The sequence below is a fragment of the Mixophyes fleayi genome, chromosome 10 (genome assembly GCF_038048845.1).
Source record: "Mixophyes fleayi isolate aMixFle1 chromosome 10, aMixFle1.hap1, whole genome shotgun sequence".
Taxonomy (NCBI): domain Eukaryota; kingdom Metazoa; phylum Chordata; class Amphibia; order Anura; family Limnodynastidae; genus Mixophyes; species Mixophyes fleayi.
Genome location: NC_134411.1, coordinates 15,423,952 through 15,444,239, shown reverse-complemented (window position 1 = coordinate 15,444,239; position 20,288 = coordinate 15,423,952). Strand labels below are relative to the sequence as shown.

At 40.1% G+C, this 20,288-nt stretch overlaps 1 protein-coding gene across 5 annotated transcripts in view; it reads right to left on the bottom strand.

Moving 5' to 3' along the window:
* Positions 1–20,288, bottom strand: part of SYT7 (synaptotagmin 7) — a 259,466-nt gene that overhangs the window by 51,154 nt on the left and 188,024 nt on the right. For 2 of the 5 annotated variants that reach the window (XM_075187974.1, XM_075187976.1), the window contains one exon: positions 19,634–19,756. The exons of the other annotated variants lie outside the window; for them this stretch is intronic. In XM_075187974.1, coding sequence (XP_075044075.1) covers positions 19,634–19,756 — 123 coding nt within the window. The remainder of the gene's footprint in view (positions 1–19,633; positions 19,757–20,288) is intronic. 5 annotated transcript variants of the gene reach the window in all.

Here is a 20,288-nt window from a genome sequence, read left to right as displayed (position 1 = left end):
GGCAGTGGATCCCAAACTTTCTCAGTTCAAGGCACCCTTAGGGACTCCATAAATTTTTTCAAGGCACCCTTAAGCCAAAATTACCAAGTAGTCCACAGGCCCTGTCTGGTGCACCGTTTGGAAACCACTGTACTAGGGGTATATTTAATAATCTGTGGGTTTTAAAAGTGGAGATGTTGCCTATAGCAACCAATCAGATTCTAGCTGTCATTTTGTAGAATGTACTAACTAAATGATAACTAGATTCTGATTGGTTGCTATAGGCAACATCTCCAATTTTTCAAACCCGCAGTTTAGTAAGTATACCTTTAGGATTGAGAACTAGCCTCTTCCACTGGGTGGGACCTTAATAACATGGCAACATAGCCCTTCCGGTAGTTAAATAATGCAGGGCATATATATGTATTTAATTACATATGTATGCATAGTGAGAAAACCATCCATGTTTGCAAAGACAAAATGGATGGTTTTGGGAAGTACTTTGAGAAGGTCTCTTGGGTTCCAAAGTCCTCCTGAAAGGGAAAGAGTGAAGTGAGGAAGCAGAGGTTAGACACTGGTGAGGAGGCCAGCAGAGACATCATTAATATTAAAGGATGGAAGGACAGAAGCAGCAGTCCCTGCATGCAGAGCAGAAGCACATTAAGAGAAGAACAGAGAACAGCTTATACAGTGAATACAGAACAAGAGAAAGAGACAAGGGGTTACACAAAAATATTCGGATTCAGCACTGGTGAGTCACAAAGCCAACGGCTAAAAGGATCTCTGCCCTGTTAAAAATCTAGGCGAATGAAGAAGAGTTGGGGAGGGAGGGGTATAAAAGCAGTGAGAAGTGGGGGGGGGGGGGGGAGATGCACAGACAGCTGTGTGTGAGAGAGGTCAAAGTTAGTGAATACAATGACCGGCATGAAGCCGGTGAGGTAGAGAGCGGACAGGGAGAAAGCAGCAGACATACATGTTAACATTGTGGAAGCAACAATCAAGGCTGCAAAACAAAAGACATATTTAATATGAAGGGTATATACAGAAAATACTCATGTAAAACCCTTTGGTCTAAAAAATGCATTCCTTTATAAAATTCCTACTTTCAACATTCTGTTTCCCATGCTTTGATTAATCTAGACCAATGCTACAGACATTTCTGATGAGGGATGGCTAATGATGGCTGTTTGAGCCGTGCTCCCTGGGAGTTGGTAGATTTACATTCAAGATCCGCAAACTAGGCCAGTGTGTGCGTCGTCAGTGGTCTAGTGGGGTTTTGTAAGTACATTTAGATTTTTTGGGAGGGATTGGCATCCGCGCTGTTATGAATTATAAATTAGCATTTGCAAGCTGTTGGAATTGTAAGAAAACAGAGCAAAGAGACATGGAAAAATTCCAATTATAGAGTGTCATCTATAGAGCAGGGGGAGAATTAACTGTGAGGAATGTGGGGATCAGGCACAAAGAGGCTGGGGCACGTGACACACATACACTAATAAAGACCTCACTGCACAATCGGACACACAGAACATTCCAGCCTTGAAGCATTCGACCGCCTTTGTTGTGAAGACGAGGCCCGCTCACGGCACACACACACACCACCTCCTAGCAATTTGCTTAACAGCTTTGCCTGTTCCATGTGCATAGCCATGCATGTCCACCTGTGTGTATTACATATATAAACATCAGTGCCTGTCAAGTTGTATATATGCTGAATTCACACATCTGTGTGTGTGTTATACTGTATAGCTTGGTGTATAGTTTGAATGATGTCACTGAATATGTAAGTATGATGTCATATCATTTAGATCTAAGCAGCTGAGTGTTTTGTATCAGTGACACTAACAGCAATTTACATACAAATGGTAGAACATGTAAGGTCTGCAAGTACCGTTGTAATGTAAGAAATCAGCAGTCATAAGCCATTTGTACATGATGGTGGCAGACTTGGCATGATTGGGAGTGGCATATACTGTACATGTCAGGCTTAGAGAGTTTCATATATAATCTATATTAGAACCTCACTTGTTGTATGATTCATTACTTAAAGGACACCTCTTGTGAGTAACCGCTTGTGAACAGCTGAGTAGGTATCTCGGTCTCAAACAATGGGCAGCTCTATGCTTGATATTTGCCACTACCACTTAGAATGATGGACCACAGTTTCATGCGCTGACAGTCATCAGTGCCTACTCCCCGCTTTATCACAGCAACAGCTAGCAGAGGCCAATCACGTGGCTCCCTTTCACACAGGGTGAGGATAGAAGGAGCCACATGACAGATATTTTTTTCACACGTTACCGCTTCTGCACTTGACTTGCAGTCATGGTGTGTTTGGCGTGAAAACTCCACAGTAGCTGCATCCATATAAATTTTCTTTTGCTTTGTTTCGAAATCAAGCATTTGGAAACCCTTTTCCTGACACCTTGGGTCTGATTCATTAAGGAAAGTAAGGCAAAAAAATGAGTAAGTTTTCTCCTAAACAAAACCATGTTACAATGCAAGGGGTGTATATTAGTTTATTATTTTGCACATAAGTTAAATACTGGCTGTTTTTTTCATGTAGCACACAAATACATGATGGCTTTATTTGTACACTGAAATTTAAAGTCGATCTAGGACAGGTCCTATCCAGCTATAAATCTGTGCCCACATTTTAAATTTACTTCCGCCTCCAACGCAACATGGTTTTGACCAGGTGAAAAGTTACTCATTATTTTTTTTTGCTTTACTTTCCTTGAATCAGGCTCCTTGTGTTTACCCCTGCTTTGAAATTGTACACATTTTATTTTCTTATATCCGCAAATCAAGATGGACTTATTCAGGAACTCTTGCCACGGACCCACACAAAAACACTGTAGTGTGAAATGTAAAAAAATAAATAAATTTATTTACAAATAAAAACCAGATAGCAATTAATTCCATAAGTATTCACCCCTATGTTTTAATACCTGATAGAAACACCTTTAGCCGCAATTAAAGCTAAGAGCCTAGCTGTCTCTACCAACTTTCCACATCTGAACACTGTGATTTTCACCCAATCCGCTTTTGCAATACTGCTTGAGTTCCATCAGGTTGGATGTTGACCTTTGGTAAAAAGCAATTTTCAAATAATTCCGCAGGTTCTCGATGGGATTGAGGTGTGGGTTTGGACATTGATTTTTTTTTTGCATTAGGGTCACTCAAATGTGGCTTTTGCTGTATGCATTGGGACATTGTGCTGGAATATAAAGCTTCTCCTAAGTCTTAGGTCGTCCGCTCACTGCAGCACATTTTCCTCTAAGATTTGTCTATATCCGGCTCCATCCATTCTGCCATTTATTTTTAAAAGTCACTGACGCAGAGGAGCATTCCCATAGAATTATGCTTTGCCACAGTAATTCACAGATGGAATTTATGTTCTTCGAATGATGATGGCTCTAATGTGGAGGCTAGAAAGTTCAATCTTGGTATCATCAGATCATAGACACTTGTCATACTGGTCTCCAACATGACTTCTTATATACACTAGGTGACGTTTTCAACAATGGTTTTCTTTTTGTCCCACTCTCTTCAATTTAGAAGTACCCAGGATATTGTCTCAAAGATTGCTCCTTCAATCCCAGCTTTGGAAGACTGTCACCCTGTCAGATATGCGCTACACCTCTCAGTGACTTTCCTAAAAAGTTGACCTTCTTACATAGATGCTCAGTTTGGGAGGACAGATTGTTCAAGACATATTCACAGTTGTACCATATTTTCTCCATTTTTTTTATAACGCACTAGATAGTGCTGAACGGGTTAATACAAGTCTTTCAAATCTTCGTATATCCTTTCCTTAGATGATGCATTTCTCAGATTTCTTTTGGTTTTCATGATGAAGCTCTTGTTTAGAAATTAACTTACCATCTTTGGGACCTCACTTAGGTATGGTTATTTTCAAATGAATGTTATGCAGGTGGACACCAGTGACCTCTGAAGACAACTGATGTCAATTTGAGTGTATTTTAGCAACGAGTGATAATTATTTTTCACTTGACATTGTATATTGTGTTGCTCCATGTGGTCATTTCTGAATGAATCCATTATAATGTCATGTTGTAAGAGAAAAATGTGAAAAACGTCAAAGGGGTGAATATATTTTATAGCCCCTGTATGTGGCATGTAGTGGTATAGGCAGAACTGACATCATTTGTGGCACATCAGGACCAGAACTGTCAACTTGCAGGCCAGTGAGCATGTGCAACTCTCAGTAAAACCAAAGGACATTTTTGAGCTTGGCGTACCTCTACTGCTGGGGAAACTGTGGTCACAAAAATCCTTTGTCCTGCTGTATTCTTGGCAGCAAATCAGAGTTCCTATAAGTGAATGTATTGGATGGATGTACTATAATATTTGCTTTAATACCAATACATTCTAGCCCACACTGGCCTGCTCTGCTTTGGTGCATTCCAGAGTACTTGTGAGTTTCGTGTGCATGCCCTAGAAGACGAAACTCCTGTGAATATCCTCAGCATATGATGTTTACACTGATTGAAATGCCAGAAACAGAACCCGACTCTCATCATCATCATCATGACATTTATTTATATAGCGCCACCAATTCCGCAGCGCTGTACAGAGAATATTTGTCATTTTCATCATTCCCTGCTCCATTGGAGCTTACAGTCTAAATTCCCTAACACACACACACACACACACACACACACACACACACGCGCGCACACACACACACACACACTAGTGTTAACTTTTGTTAGCAGTCAATTAACCTACCAGTATGTGTTTGGAGTGTGTGGGGAAACCGGAGTACCCGGAGGAAACTCACGCAAACACAGGAGAACATACAAACTCCTCACAAGTAAAGGGAATCGAACTCATGACCCCAGTGCTGTGAGGCCGATATATCGAGACACATTGCTTGCTGTGGCTATATTGGTACATAAATAACAATATATACAATGGGATCATTAGACTCTCCTAAATCAAAATTAGCAAATGAACACTGGCCCTGTCCATTTCTGGAAACAAACTATTGTGATCTCACAAATGTGGTAAACTGGCCGGCAGTCCGGATCCAGCGGTCTCGGAAAATCCCTCTGGGCAGCGCACATGTATCCTCTCCCAGCTAGAAATGGATAAAGAACTAATTTGTAGTTTACCTCGGCAGATTCCTGCTGACGAACATGTTCACATTGTCTTCCAGACGCTGAACAGCAGCTGCTGAATGCTACCGGGCTGTCTGCTCAAAACAAGCAGCTCCCAGCTTTCTAAGCATAGCTAATGGGCCTTCTCTTCTACTTCTATACTTGTAAGCAAATCAGTTGTCTGCTATGCAGTACATCGCAACAAAACATGTGCACGGGTTAAGTGTATTACTCTCTACTGGAAAAGGAGTCTCCTGGGACCAGATCAGCTCAAAGGCATAGTAAAAGTTTTTAGAAATTAAACCTGCGGTGAACCTACAGGCGGGTCATACTGTGACTTGTCGCTTCACAACTGGGCAACTGGTTGCATAGATCTGAGCATAGCACAGAGGAATAGATAAAGGAGAAGGATACTGGACGTGGTGAATGAAATTCATTAACGGGATATACAGTCACCCTCAGAAACAGTACTAGAAGCCGAATATTTTATTTACCTTGTCAGTCTTAGTTACAGTCTCCAGTCTCTGCCATCTATTTTGCTGATCTGCATAGTTTTATAGTTCTCAAAGCAGTTATACACAGCAAGAACTAAACACCCTCAAGCCATATACAGCCTGCCTCTGGATATAGTTCTAGTTCCAAGGCACTCGCATAGGTTAATCCAGGAGCTACCCCAAACACAAAAGAAAGGTAATTTAACTTGTATACTCCAGTGTATAGCCTCATTTGCGTACTATTACATAGTTTGTCACATATTGCGCAAAATTAAATTTAATTCGACTTTGCAACGTGGCAAAATTTTGCAATAAAAAATTGTTTTGCGGTAATGCATCTTTTTTAGTATTTGTAAAAATTCAGTTACATTTCATTTTACATTACACACTCACAATTCTATGGTGATGTTTTGTTTTGATTGCTAGGCACATAAGTAGTGTTACAACATCTGTATGGTTTATACATACATTGCATTCTCCATATCATCATCATCACCATTTATTTATATAGCGCTACTAATTCCGCAGCGCTGTACAGAGAACTCATTCACATCAGTCCCTGCCCCATTGGAGCTTACAGTCTTAATTCCCTAACACACACACACACACACACACACACACACAGAGAGAGGGATACAGACAGACAGACAGAGAGGGAGAGACTAGGGTCAATTTTGATAGCAGCCAATTAACCTACTAGTATGTTTTTGGACTGTGGGAGGAAACCGGAGCACCCGGAGGAAACCCACGCAAACACAGGGAGAACATACAAACTCCACACAGATAAGGCCATGGTCAGGAATCGAACTCATGACCCCAGTGCTGTGAGGCAGACGTGCTAACCACTAGGCAGATGCAAGTTGTGCAGACTAGGGATGCCTAAACACATTAAGGCTGGGTACACACTATACAAAATTTCTCCTCATGTGATATCCTTTACGATTTTACCAACAATTAAAAAAAAAAAAAAAAATCCAGATCAGCATGCCGATTGATGTGTACACACTAAACACATTTTACACGGTTTACCTTCAGATCTGTGATCTTCATCTGGCATAACCATCGGCTGAAAAGATTGTGACTCTGCGCACTCCATAGAGATCTATGGACACTGTCGGTCGTGTGTGCACACACATTGCAGAATTGGAACGACCTTGTTCCATTGTTGAACAACATTTTTAGTCCGGTTTAAAAATCAAATTAAACGATACAATGTGCTTTGGATCGATAATTGTTTATTAAGCGTACACACCGTAACGCAGGAGTCCTAAGGCGAGCTCAGGGAGGACAGAAACCTCCCGTGGAGCAGAAGGGCAAAAGCAAATATCAAGCCGAATGGTCGTTGTGCTTTATTGGCCCGATAGTCAGTTAAAAACACTGCATGGTGTACCCAGCCTCACTAATCACCAGGTAGCAATTAAGACCACTATGCAGACTGGAATGGGCCACTCCAATTTTATGTGGTCTTAATCAGCACTGCATTTTATAGTAATTGTTGCCTGACGAACTGCGTGTGCATATAGGCATCTGAGGTAGAGGGAGCCGTAGCAGGCAACATGTCTGGCCAAACTCATCCAATTGGAAAATGAGTCACCAGGTCTTACAGTGACAGCCTCCGCCTCCCCATCCTCAGTACTGTGACAGCAGAGCATGAGGGCACGGGGGGAGAGGCAAAACTTTTGCCAATTACAGAATTTAGTGAGGACAGTTAGGTTTTTGGAAATATAAGCACTGAAAGTATAGGTGGGAGGGAAGGGTCTTTGCAAACATACATTTTTAGTGGCTGGTGGTAAGAATAAGGTCCTTCTTTCCAAACCACACCTAACAATAAGGACTGAAAATTATTAACAGGAGACCACCTTGAACCAGGGCAACTATAGAAAATGAATATTCTATGACTATATTACAATGGATCCTTGTTAACATGACACAGTTACTTGTTAGTCATCCTGATAAAGTTATTAGGCAGCACTTTGCTATGTATGACTATAGATACTACATCTTAGCATTGCAGCAAAATACAACACTTCCAAATTAAATGTAATTAAGAAGTTCTGTAATGAAGTCTGCATAGAACAAGCATTTCTCATGGTATATTCAAATAGAAAAATACCAACAGAGAATACTAAACATTCTGTGGTACATAATCTAAGATGGGTTAAAGCATCTGCCCCAAAACTTCCTTTTTCTTAAAACTCAACCCTAGTAGCATGTTGACTCAATAATCCCACAGCCACATGTGAGTTTTATTTCTGGCAGCTCACTACTCCCTGGGTGACTGCAGAACAATTTAAAAAGTAACGCATGCTAAGCATTGGTATTGACAACTTGTCAATGGTGTTGATTGGACAGTTGCGGGGATGGAGTGTGATTGAGGAAATATAACAATGTTGGAGAGTTTCTTTAAATAAAACACATTGAGTGACCTTTATTAGCTGCTATATATTTATGTCTGGTGTCATATTCTTTACAGAAGGCAATCAATAGACTTTCTAATGAAATCAATAGGCTTCCTAACATATGGCGTAACATTCAATATAATTTAGGCACACAGTTTAATCACAATAGTAATTATATTAGCGTGGTGGTTGTCACGCTCCTCTCTAGTATATTACCTGTTCATCACAGGCTATACTTCTCATCAGCAGCTATATCATAACTTTTATCGTGTCCTATATCTCCCACAATGCAGTGCTGCTCCCAATGCCTTTCTAAACATAGGGACGCTATCACCAATAATTGTGTAAAATGGGACTTTAAACACTTGCATTGCTGTCACCTTTTCGTGTGGATAATTGCTTGCAAAAAAAAATAATATTTATTTTACGGTTTAATATGTCTGTATAATGTTCTTTCACTCATGCAGATGCGTATAGGTAATTATGGAACTGTCACGACAGTGATGTGTCTCAGTGCTGTAAGAAAATATAGTTCCCTAAGAAAATCCTGCTGCTCCTGAGTGTACAGGACTCGTGTCTTTGTTATATAACCGAGCTCAGACATAGAAATCCTGAGCACACTGTGGGTCATAGGTGCCAGCATCATCTCGGTATGGATAATTAAAAAGCACCTATAGGAATGCACATTGATTCCATGATCTCGTGCATCAAATCCCTCAATCACGCAAAGGATTGGAGTAAAGGGTTACAGCTTTAGCATAATCCTTTGACGTTTCATGTAGAAAATCTCCCAGGATTACAAGCAGGTTTGGTCAACCATGCACATTAATAAGCAATTAGCAGCGAATCTCCAACTAGAACTTAACTCACTGTGCACTGAAATTGCAATGTGCAAAAATATGTTTTGGAAAAATAGCAAATCCAGAATTACTGGGAGGTCAGTGGTGATTATACATCATCCCTACTGTACATAGATGCCCTGATTACAAAGAGCATTATCTACATATGTTGACTTCAGCAACAGTATCCAGGGCCCTTTTAACAACATTTGGGGCCCCCGGGCAAAGCAGTGCACCAGGGCCCCTATATATATATAAAAAATAAAAATAAATGATTATATATATGGGCCTTGCAGCCCAGGGAGCCCGTCAGAGGCAGCGAGAGAAAAAAGTTCCTGAAAAAAAAAAGAAGAAAATACTTACCTTGCTCTTAGCTGGCGATCCGGCTCCCTCCCTGGTCTCCTCCTCCGTGCTGCGCTCCGCAATGGATGTCGGGTGGGCGTAATGACGTCACGACCGACATGCACTGCGAGCGCCACATGGAGGAGGAGACCAGGAAGGGAGCTGGATAGCCAGCTGAGAGCAAGGTAAGTATTGTCTTCTTCTTTTTTTCAGGAACTTTTTTTTTTCAGCTGCCTCTGACGGCCCCCCTGGGCTGCAGGGCCCACGGGCACCTGCCCATCGTGCCCTATGGAAGAGACGGCCCTGACAGTATCCAGAGGAGATGATCACTGGCATTAATAGCAGGAGATTAAAGTTGGGTACACTGCATCTGTTGATTTGTTTTTCTAAACTTCCTAACAATCACGATTAACGATGGAACGATGCCGGGCAAATGGGCAAATGTGGAAGGGTGTACTTACTCACCACCAGCAGTGTAGGCAGATCTCTGTACAGTGTACGGAGCCACGATCTTTTCAGCAGATGCTTAAGACAGATGAGGAGCACAGATCTGAAGGTAAATTGTGTAAGTGTGTACACAGGAATCTGCATGATCATCGGGACTTTCAGTCGTTGGTGAACGCGTTACAGAAATTGCATCTAAAATAAGATTGGAGTACACCCAGTTTAAGATGCTTTGTGGGAGTCGATGTCTTTAGAAGCTGTTTCAGGATAGTGTTAGGATTATTGTGCTCACAATTTGCTGGTTTATATTAAAAAAAAAAAGTAATTCATCGGCAGCTCTTAATTCCCTGGCATACAGCAGAGACTAGAGCCTGTGCAACAAACCTTTATCCATGTCTTTCATATTATTCATAACTAGGACTTAGGTTCTGCATAATACAAATCAGAAACTCCTTTATTCATATGCAGATTGATTTTAACTATTAATACTATGCAATGTACATAATTGCTGTATTACTTAAAGCAGGGGTGTGCCTAGCCATTCTGGTGCCCTTTCTCTACCTTTACACAAAGTGCCATAAATATTTCTATAGGAGCTGCATGAGTGGCTGTAATTTTTAGGCATTCTTAGAACTACCAATAGGGTAATTATCAACAGTTTATTTTGATTTTTAAATGAATTTCATTCATTTTGCTACACACCCAAACCATGATGCCTACACAACTGCCTCATTTTGGGAAAAACTAAATGTAATTAGGAAGAGAAACTTGTTTGTATCCCAATTGTAAAGCTCTACGGAATATGTTGGCCCATTATAAATAAATGATGATGATCAACATTTAAATGAGTTTAACAGTGTATCATATCCTTAAATAAATCACTAATGAAAATTATGCCATTGAACTGGTTGTCACTGTCGAAACCCAGGATGGACAATCATTGTAGCGGTGACATCTGCAGGCTATAGGGAGGAACTACACTAAATAATAAAAAATAAAAATATGTTACAATTTAACAACATTGTATATTTAAGCAAGGCTGGTGCCCAAATTTCGATAAGCAAAAGTGCACTAACAGATTTTCTTTTAATGATAAGAATAATGATAATTAGAATGAAACTGAAACCTGTCCTGAAGCAATTCTGCTCTCCTTTGTACATATGAGGTTATTCCACTTCATGTATCTGCAATTTTTACTATGTAAGAAGCAGGGAGCTAGAAAAAGTCAACCATCAAAGAATATTGTTAGGTCAGGAGATGAGGTCGGTGGTAGTCAAATTTACGATGGCGATTATTTCGACAAGGCTTCGTTCGACAATAAAATGCCGAAGGTGATTATAGCGACATTGAAAAATTCAGACTTGCCTAGTAAGTGACATGTTTAATTTCCGACCTCCCTTTGCTAAAGAGTGTCAACAGAAGCTGCAAGCCATTTGGAGTGACGACATTAAAACACGCAACAGTTAATATGGGGTCATTAAGGGGGCAGTGAGTGGACCCGCCGCCTGTCTAATCTGTAAGCCTTACTACTAAAAAAATAAAAAAATAGAAAAATAGAGTGCAGGTGCTTGGTATAAACACTACTAACCTGGGCAGTGCTGCCTGTAAAGACATTGCCATTTCAAGTCTGCCCTGCAAAGCCGCCGAATATCAGTGACTTGCAGAATGTGCAGATTGATGCATTTACCCCCTGACTGTTGCTTACCACATAAGCCAAGTAACGTTTTAGCCAGAGGGGGCTTATTCTGCAGGCAGAGGGGGTTGGTTAGAATACAGGTGAAACCTTCCTCTGTAAACTCACACCTTTGATAGCAAACCTAGAAAATTTGCTAAGGATATTTTAGCTTTCTATGGATATTGTCTTTGTAAGAAATAACATATGTAGCTATGAATTAGTAGATAATTGAGGTGATGAATTGGCAGCACGGTGGCGTAGTGGTTAGCACTTCTGCCTTACAGCACTGGGGTCATGAGTTCAATTCCCAACCATGGCCTTATCTGTGAGGAGTTTGTATGTTCTCCCTGTGTTTGCGTGGGTTTCCTCCTAGTGCTCCGGTTTCCTCTCACACTCCAAAAACATACTGGTAGGTTAATTGGCTGCTAACAAATTGACCCTAGTCTGTCTCTGTGTGTGTGTGTGTGTGTGTATGTTAGGGAATTTAGACTGTAAGCTCCAATGGGGAACGGACTGATGTGAGTGAGTTCTCTGTACAGCGCTGCGGAATTAGTGGCGCTATATAAATAAATGGTGATGATGAATACAGGGAATGAATTGCCATTTATGGGGTAATGAAGGATTTTATTTTTAGTGAAGTTTAAATCACAATGGTCTTGAACATGACATAACAAGGTTAGGATTTTAGTTGTCAAGGACATTCTTCTCCGTTCTTATTGGGTCCTTGGTTGACTATAACAAGTGTAGTCAACACATTCATCGAAAGGGCTAATTGTCTGTATTTTTATACTTCCATTAATATATCTAAATGTATGAATCTTCATGGATCAAAATCTTATAATATCACTGAAGCTGTGAAAAGAATTAACACCCATAACTCTTTGGGGAAATACGTCACACAGTTCACTTATACAGGATCTAGATTAAGTTTTGTTGTATTTTTTATTTTTTTTATCATTTGGAAGATATGTGTGACAGACTATGGTTCAATGACAGCATTACCGTGTTAATATATGTAGCGTGGAATAGGGAGAATAAAAATAACCTTAGAGTGAAAATTGCACCACTTAATTAACACGGTGCTAACTTGAAGAAGCGTTACCAGTTACATGTCTGCATTTATTTTCACACTTTGCAGCCGGAGATGATTTAACTAGAAAGTTCCCATTGGGAGAGGGCCACGATTCGAAACATCTTAATCTGTCCTCTTTTAATATCTATTCCCTATGATTGTAATAGGCAGAGTAATTTAAAATTTGGTCCGTGGTATAAATACTCCAGCCAAAAGAAGAAAAGTCCTAGCTTATATAAATAAATTAAACTCTGAAATAATATCTCTTCCAGAGACACTCCTCACGGACTTGGAGCATGAGAAACAAAATATGTTTAAGCAACAGATTATTGGTTACTCTTCTTATTCTTTCAAGACCAGAGGAGAAGCAATACTAGAGGGCAAAGGTGTTCCTATTACTGTTCGTAGCTGTAAAGTGGACTCTGAAGGTTGATATATTATTTTAGAGGTCTCTATAGTAGGGGACTGAAATATCTTTTTTGCAATTTATATGCATCTACAGTTTTACAAAAACTCTTTTATCTAAATATTATTGATAAGTTATATGCCCAGTTAGATTCTCGAATAATTTTAGGGCGAGATTTTAATATCATTTCCTCTCCTCTACTAGATAGGCAAAGGTCATCCCCAGGACAGCCGCGCAGATATAAAGTTGGTATTAAGTATGTGGAACAGCAGTTACAGCTTTTAGACATCTGGAGATTACGGCTTCCAACTGAATTAGAATATACAAAGCATTCTGCAATTTATAAGACTTTTTCTAGGATAGATTACTTTTTAGTTTCTAAGTCATTGGTTACTCACACCATCGAGGCAGGAGTTGAACCTATTAGTCTATCAGACCACGCTTCAAAAGTGTTTTTTTCTGCTCCTAATATAGGCAAATACAGACAATTGCACCTGCCTTCCCATATAGCCTCCTCCCAGCAATTTAATAATATATTGGATGAGTAGACTATTTTCAAATTAATTGCAGGGTGATAGGTCTCCTATTATGATCACATCTCTTAGGAATGCACATGGCGAACTGAAATATGCTGGAGAAGATTTTTTTAATGTTTTTAAATCTTTGTACAAGAAGCTTTACTCACAGTGGCTAAGTGGTTAGCACCTCTGCCTCACAGCACTGGGGTCATGAGTTCAATTCCCGACCATGGCCTTATCTGTGTGGAGTTTGTATGTTCTCCCTGTGTTTGTGTGGGCTTCCACGGGTGCTCCGGTTTCCTCCCACACTCCAAAAACATTAACTAGTAGGTTAATTGGCTGCTATCAAAATTGACCCTAGTCTCTCTTTCTCTGTATGTGTGTATGTTAGGGAATTTAGACTGTAAGCTCCAATGGGGCAGTGACTGATGTGAGTGAGCTCTCTGTACAGTGCTGCGGAATTAGTGGCGCTATATAAATAAATGATGATGATGAAGGAAGACCTTAATGTAACCATTAAAGATAAAGTTTTTGGAATCAGATTAGTCTGCCAAGCTTAATGTGCAGCCTAGCCTTATTGAGCTGATATCCGAGGAAGGAAGTAATTGTGGCCATTAAACATTTAAACCCTAATAAGGGGGAATTCTACAAAATCTTGTTGCCTATTTCTAAAACTTTGCAGGCCTTCTATAATGCTCTAATTTCTGTTGACAACCTTCCCTTACATTTTAACACTGCCATTATTAGAGTCTTACCTAAAAGCTGGCAGAGACTTAGAACTTCCAAGGTCATGTAGACCAATTTTACTTCTAAATACTGATTACAAGTTGTTAACGAAAATTTTGGCAGAACACCTGAAAGTATTACTACTATGTATTATACATGGTGACTAGACTGGATTTATCTGGGGTAGAAACTTGGTTTCAAATATTAGGAAGGCTATTGCTGTAGCTTGATCTGAGTGGGGGTTGAGTGGGGATGGTCCTGAATTTTTACTTTCTTTAGATGCCGAAAAGGCTTTCGATATGGTGGTTTGGGATCATCTCTACGAAAACCTCTAAAGTTTTGTTTTCCCCACGCAATTTATTCAAATTGTTCAGACAATATATATAGACCGTTTGACACAAATTATGGTCAATGGTCACATATCATCTCCTTTAACCATACATAGAGGAACTCACCAGGGCTGCCCCTGGTGGTGGCTCTCTGTCAAAATCAATTATTTACAGGAATTTCTTTAGGAAGGGTTGAGGCAAAACTGTCAGGGGCGCACGGAGGATTGTCGGTCGGGGGTTTCCCCCCCGACCCCAAAAAAAAAACAACACGAGAGCTGCTGCGCATGCGCAGCAGCTCCGTTTCGTCAGCTCTGTCCTATACAGCTTCTTTGACAGCGCCGCGGCTGCTGTATAGGACAGTGGCCACTTAGTTAGCACAGGGGGGTTTCTAGAGACTCAGAAACCCCCCGTGCGTGCGCCACTGACTGTCTCTGTTCGCAGATGACATGTTACTCTTTGTATCTAAAACAGCTGCATTCATTCCAGTTATTTTGGAGACCATTGCTAAATTTAGGTCATTTTCAGGATACAAAATTAGTAGAGTAGATGCCCTCAAGTGTACAATCATCTTTAGTAATTGCATCTGGCAACAGAATAAGCCTAGAATTGCGCACTATAGACTATATCTACAAAAGCGAAAGGGAGGAGTAGGCTTCCCAGATATTGTGGCGTTTAACAGAGTGGCAATGTTCAGATACATTTCGGATTGGTTACTGTATCTTGAACAATTTACAAACTGGGCTTCGGAAGAGGAAAAATGTTCTCTTTATGCACCTGGAGCCTGATTCATTAAGGATCTTAACTTGAGAAACTTCTTATTTAAGTCTCCTGGACAAAACCATGTTACAATGCAAGGGGTGCATGAAAAAACAGTCAGTATTTAACTTATGTGCAAAACAGAATACTAATTTGCACCCCTTGCATTGTAACATGGTTTTGTCCAGGAAAGAGGTTTCTCAAGTTAAGATCCTTAATGAATCAGCCCCCTGCTGCACTTCTTTATCTTTCTAGGTCTGATGTCTCCTCTTCTGTATTACAAAATATTATTTTTAAAGATATCTCTGCTGCCTGGATAACTATTAACAAAAATTGAATAATGACCCGAAATTCACTTAATATCTAACATTGTAGGGCAATCCTAACTTTCTCCCCTCATTATCTAGGCAGATATTCACCCTTTGGCAGGAAAAAGGAATACTATCAGTAAAGGATGTTTTTGACCCAGCAGGATCAATATATACTCTTCAACAACTGCAGGAAACACATGCACTCCCAAGAACCCATATTTACCTTTATTTACTAATTTGTCATTACATTACCAGCAAACAAAGGTTTCAGGACACCCCCCCAAGGATCCTTGAATCATTGCTGTGACTGTTTTCGTATACATAAATTTAGGATTGAGTTCATATATTCAGACTTGATTATTACTGACATGTCACATTTATGGTCCATGGAGTGGGAGTCTTGGAGATGAGATTTTTCGGATCTTCGGCCCCCAGATGAATTACTACCTTTTATTTAATATTCTATGAAAGCTCTAAGCTCAGCAAGGCTTCAAGAAATTCATTTGAAAACAATAAATAGAGCATATATTGCACAAGCTCAGAGAAAGCATGTGGTGTCCTGAGAAACTGGTATTTGTCCCAAGTGTGGAAAACATAAAGCCATTTTCATACATAATTTTGGGACTTGTCGGAAAATTGTTACATTTTGGAATAGGATATTAGCCCTTCTAAATTTCACCTTCCAGTTGCAATTGCATCCCCATTATGAGGCGTTACTTTTTACCTGCTTTGACAGCTGGAGGGAGGAATTATCTGATAGGCAGATTTTCCCTTTACTCACGATTGTTAGTACGCTAGCAAAGAAAGCTATCTTGGGCAAATGGACCTCACATCTCTCTCCAGTCACAGAAATTAAGCTGGAGTTACTAGAGATCTCACATTTTGATAGACGTTCTACGTTTTCTGATTTGGAGCCTGATTCATTAAGGATCTTAACTTAAGAAACTTCTTATTTCAGTCTCCTGGACAAAACCATGTTACAATGCAAGGGGTGCAAATTAGTATTCTGTTTTGCACATAAGTTAAATACTGACTGTTTTTTTCATGTAGTACACAAATATCAACTTTAAATTTCAGAGTACAAATATGCTATCAAGTATTTGTGTGTTGCATGAAAAAACAGTCAGTATTTAACTTATGTGCAAAACAGAATACTAATTTGCACCCCTTGTATTGTAACATGGTTTTGTCCAGGAGACTGAAATAAGAAGTTTCTTAAGTTAAGATCCTTAATGAATCAGGCCCCTGGAAGAGGGAGTCAAAAGTCTTTATACCAAATGGGGTATATTTATAGAAACTTTAGAAGAACAAACTCAAGCTCATATTAATAAGGTGTTGGAGGGAACAAAATGGTTTCTCATGAAATAGTTGTAGCATTGTATGCAGACTTGAGATTCCTTGGGATTAGGTGATCTAACTTACGCCCCATGTCCCCCTCCCACGTGTTCCTTACCTTCTGTCTTTTCTAATTTACTAGTGCCAATAGTGGTAAAGGTTTAACAAAGATTTAATATTCGTGCTATTGTAAGATAAAAAGTTTTTGGGGAATTTGGGGATTTTGATTTTTCCCTTCCTCTGCTCTCCCCCTTCCCTTCTCCCCTTTCACCATCTTTCTAGTTGCCTTCCTTACTTATGTTCTTCCTTCTCTCTTTTCCACAAAAATATGAAAAATGATTTGTTCATATTAATGTCAGCTTGTATACTATTGTGCAATTGAGAGATGCAGAAGCCACTAACATGTTTCACAAGTGTTGAGAAATATACAAAAATTTGTATGTGTTCTTTGATATGGAAAATAAATTCCCTTTTAACTACTACAAAGGAAAAAACATTGGGTAGAGCAGGATGAAAGAGCTCTGGGTTCATATCCTGGACAAGCCCCTGCTGTGTCATGTCTTCTCTGTATTCATAATCAAGATTTCATCTAACATTTTGAAACAGCCATCGTTTTCTTTTTGTTACTTTTTCAAGGTTTCTGTGGATTGTGAAGTGCCAAGTATACTGACGAGTATATTGATGAACTCCCAAACATTCTGTGGCCACAGTGAGAGTTTATGCACTTTGGAACCATGTGGAACGATGACTAAACCACAAAATGCAAACTAATAAAAGTGCAACAAGAATGTAAAAATGTAAGTCCTGCTAGCCTTGGACTATGTCCCGTCTCCCCTGATCTCTGTTAGCCCTGGACTGTGTCACAGAAGAAAGCAGGAGATCAACACCTCATAATCTCTGCAAGTATTGGCTCGTAGCAGGGCACAATGGCTAGCTCTGCTACATCACAGCATGACTTGGGCAGGGCCATCTTAACAACATTATGGGCCCCCGTCAGGGCCATCTTAACAACATTATGGGCCCCCGGGCAAAGCAGTGCAACGGGGCCCCTAGATATAGATATAGATATATAGATGTATACAGATACAGATATAGATATAGATATATAGAGATAGAGATAGATAGATGTACTTGCTCAGTGACCCTTGTAGGTTTTTTTTGCAGGTTTTTTTCTTTTGCAGGATTATTTATTCTCATTAAGAGCCGTGCCTATGGGGCCCCCTTGCCCGTGGGGCCCCCGGGCAGCTGCCCATCTTGCCCAATGGAAAAGATGACCCTGGCCCCCGGGCAAAGCAGTACACCGGGGCCCCTAGATATAGATATAGATATATAGAGATAGAGATAGATAGATGTACTTGCTCAGTGACCCTTGAAGGTTTTTTTTTGCAGGTTTTTTTCTTTTGCAGGAGTATTTATTCTCATTAAGAGCCGTGCCTATGGGGCCCCCTTGCCCGTGGGGCCCCCGGGCAGCTGCCCATCGGGCCCAATGGAAAAGATGGCCCTGGACTTGGGTTCAGTCCAAAAACATACTGCTAGGCTACTGTTAGTGTGTTTGTGTGGTTGGGAATATAGGATGTAAGCTCCACGAGACTAGTGACTGATGAGAATGATTAAACATACTCTGTAAAACACTGTACAATATATTAGTGCTATATAAATAAAGGGTCAAAAATAAATTATTTATTGCTTGGTAGTATTAACTCTGAAAACGTGCAACATATTGAAAGCTGGAATACAAACAAGAACAACAAAAAAGTGAGCGTGCAGAGGAGCAAAACAGCACAGGGCGAGCTCAAAATCCCAGTGATCACATATTATGCCCATTGTACTAAGCCAAGTAAAGGAGATTTCATTTTAAGCTTGTCCTGTGCCAGTTTTGCACACTGAGATTACACACTCACATTAGAATGACTACTGTATGTGGCTTCACCTGTCCATTCATTTTTAAATCAGACATCTCTTTTGCGGGTAAAAGCCAAGAATAATGATATTGACAACAATATATTCCCATTTAACTATAAAATATACAGTGTCACAAAAATATGCTTGTGCCACAAAATGAATGCTATAATGTTAAAGACCACTAGATTGATTCATAATAATTTGAACAAGAGTTATTGATGTATAGTGACTGAGTTTGCCTCATCATGTCAAATGGGTCACTATTGATTTTTTATAAATGTTTTAGGTACTGCTATATATGTGTGGGTGTGTGTAGACCTGACAAAGGGGTATATTTACTAAACTGCGAGTTTGAAAAAGTGGAGATGTTGCCTATAGCAACCAATCAGATCCTAGCTCTCATTTTGTAGAATGTACTAAATAAATGATAACTAGAATCTGATTGGTTGCTATAGGCAACATCTCCACTTTTCAAACACACAGTTTAGTAAATATACCCATAAAGGTTCAGTAGGATATCTTAAGTAACTGTCCTGCACATGTTGTGTATCACACCATATGTGTAACTTATGCTCTAATCATGTTTATCGTTATTTGCAAGTTACACAATTATTTAATATGCATTTATAAATCTACAACAATGTTGATCAGGATGATACGATGTGAAAAGTGATGATAGTGTCTCACATATTGGTATGGAACCTGGCATTCGTGTAGATGTCACATAGAACTGATTTCTGTATGGTATACTAGTAAAGCAATTAGCCGATGTTTATCAGACAGTAACACACTTAGACATGCACAGCTATACTCATGCAAGAATGGATGCCATATCTAATTGTGATAAAGTATGTGAAGCAGTGACTGTAAACAGTGACTGGCGTTTGTCCACAATACGGCAAAATGTTTCACAATTAACACTTGAACTCCGACCTTACAACTTCACATGGGGAGGGCACATCTGCGCTCCCCCCTCCTACCTCTTGTCTCCCTGAGTATTCTGATTCTGTTGAGACCCATTGGTTTGCAGGTCAGGGATATTGGCAAAGTCGTCCTGCTCGGATAGACCCAGCACCAAGGACAGCACCACCATGCGGCCTTCCCTGCCCATAGGCCGAGAGCGACAGAAAGCAAGGAGGAGAGAAACACAAGACAGAGGCATCAGAGAGGCAAGCATCATTACAGAACAACAAGCAATCTCCCCCAGGAATTCTGGTCATCATTTCTAAGTAGACAAAAGCATAAAGGAGGTGGATTATAAGGGAAGTGGGGACATAAGCATGCAGGAGTGAGATCTGATGACATACACGATGAAGAAATAAGAGTAGTGTACAGTTATCATCACATCATTTTATATTCTTGAGCAGATGCAGGACAACATGCCATGTAGGTGCTGAATGAAGAAAGCCTGGGTCATGCAGCCACCTTCTACAGAGCTGACTCCTCGAGTCGCGTCACACCACATGAGAAATGCTGAGTTATTCAGTCATAGAAAAGCATTGTGTGTGTGACAGGAATCAGGAATGTGCATAGATTATAATAGACAGGGGACTGCACAGAACGTCCGGTGTGACACTAGCCTTTCGCCTTGTTGTTGTTTTTTGCATTATATCAATGTAATCCCTCTTAATGCTC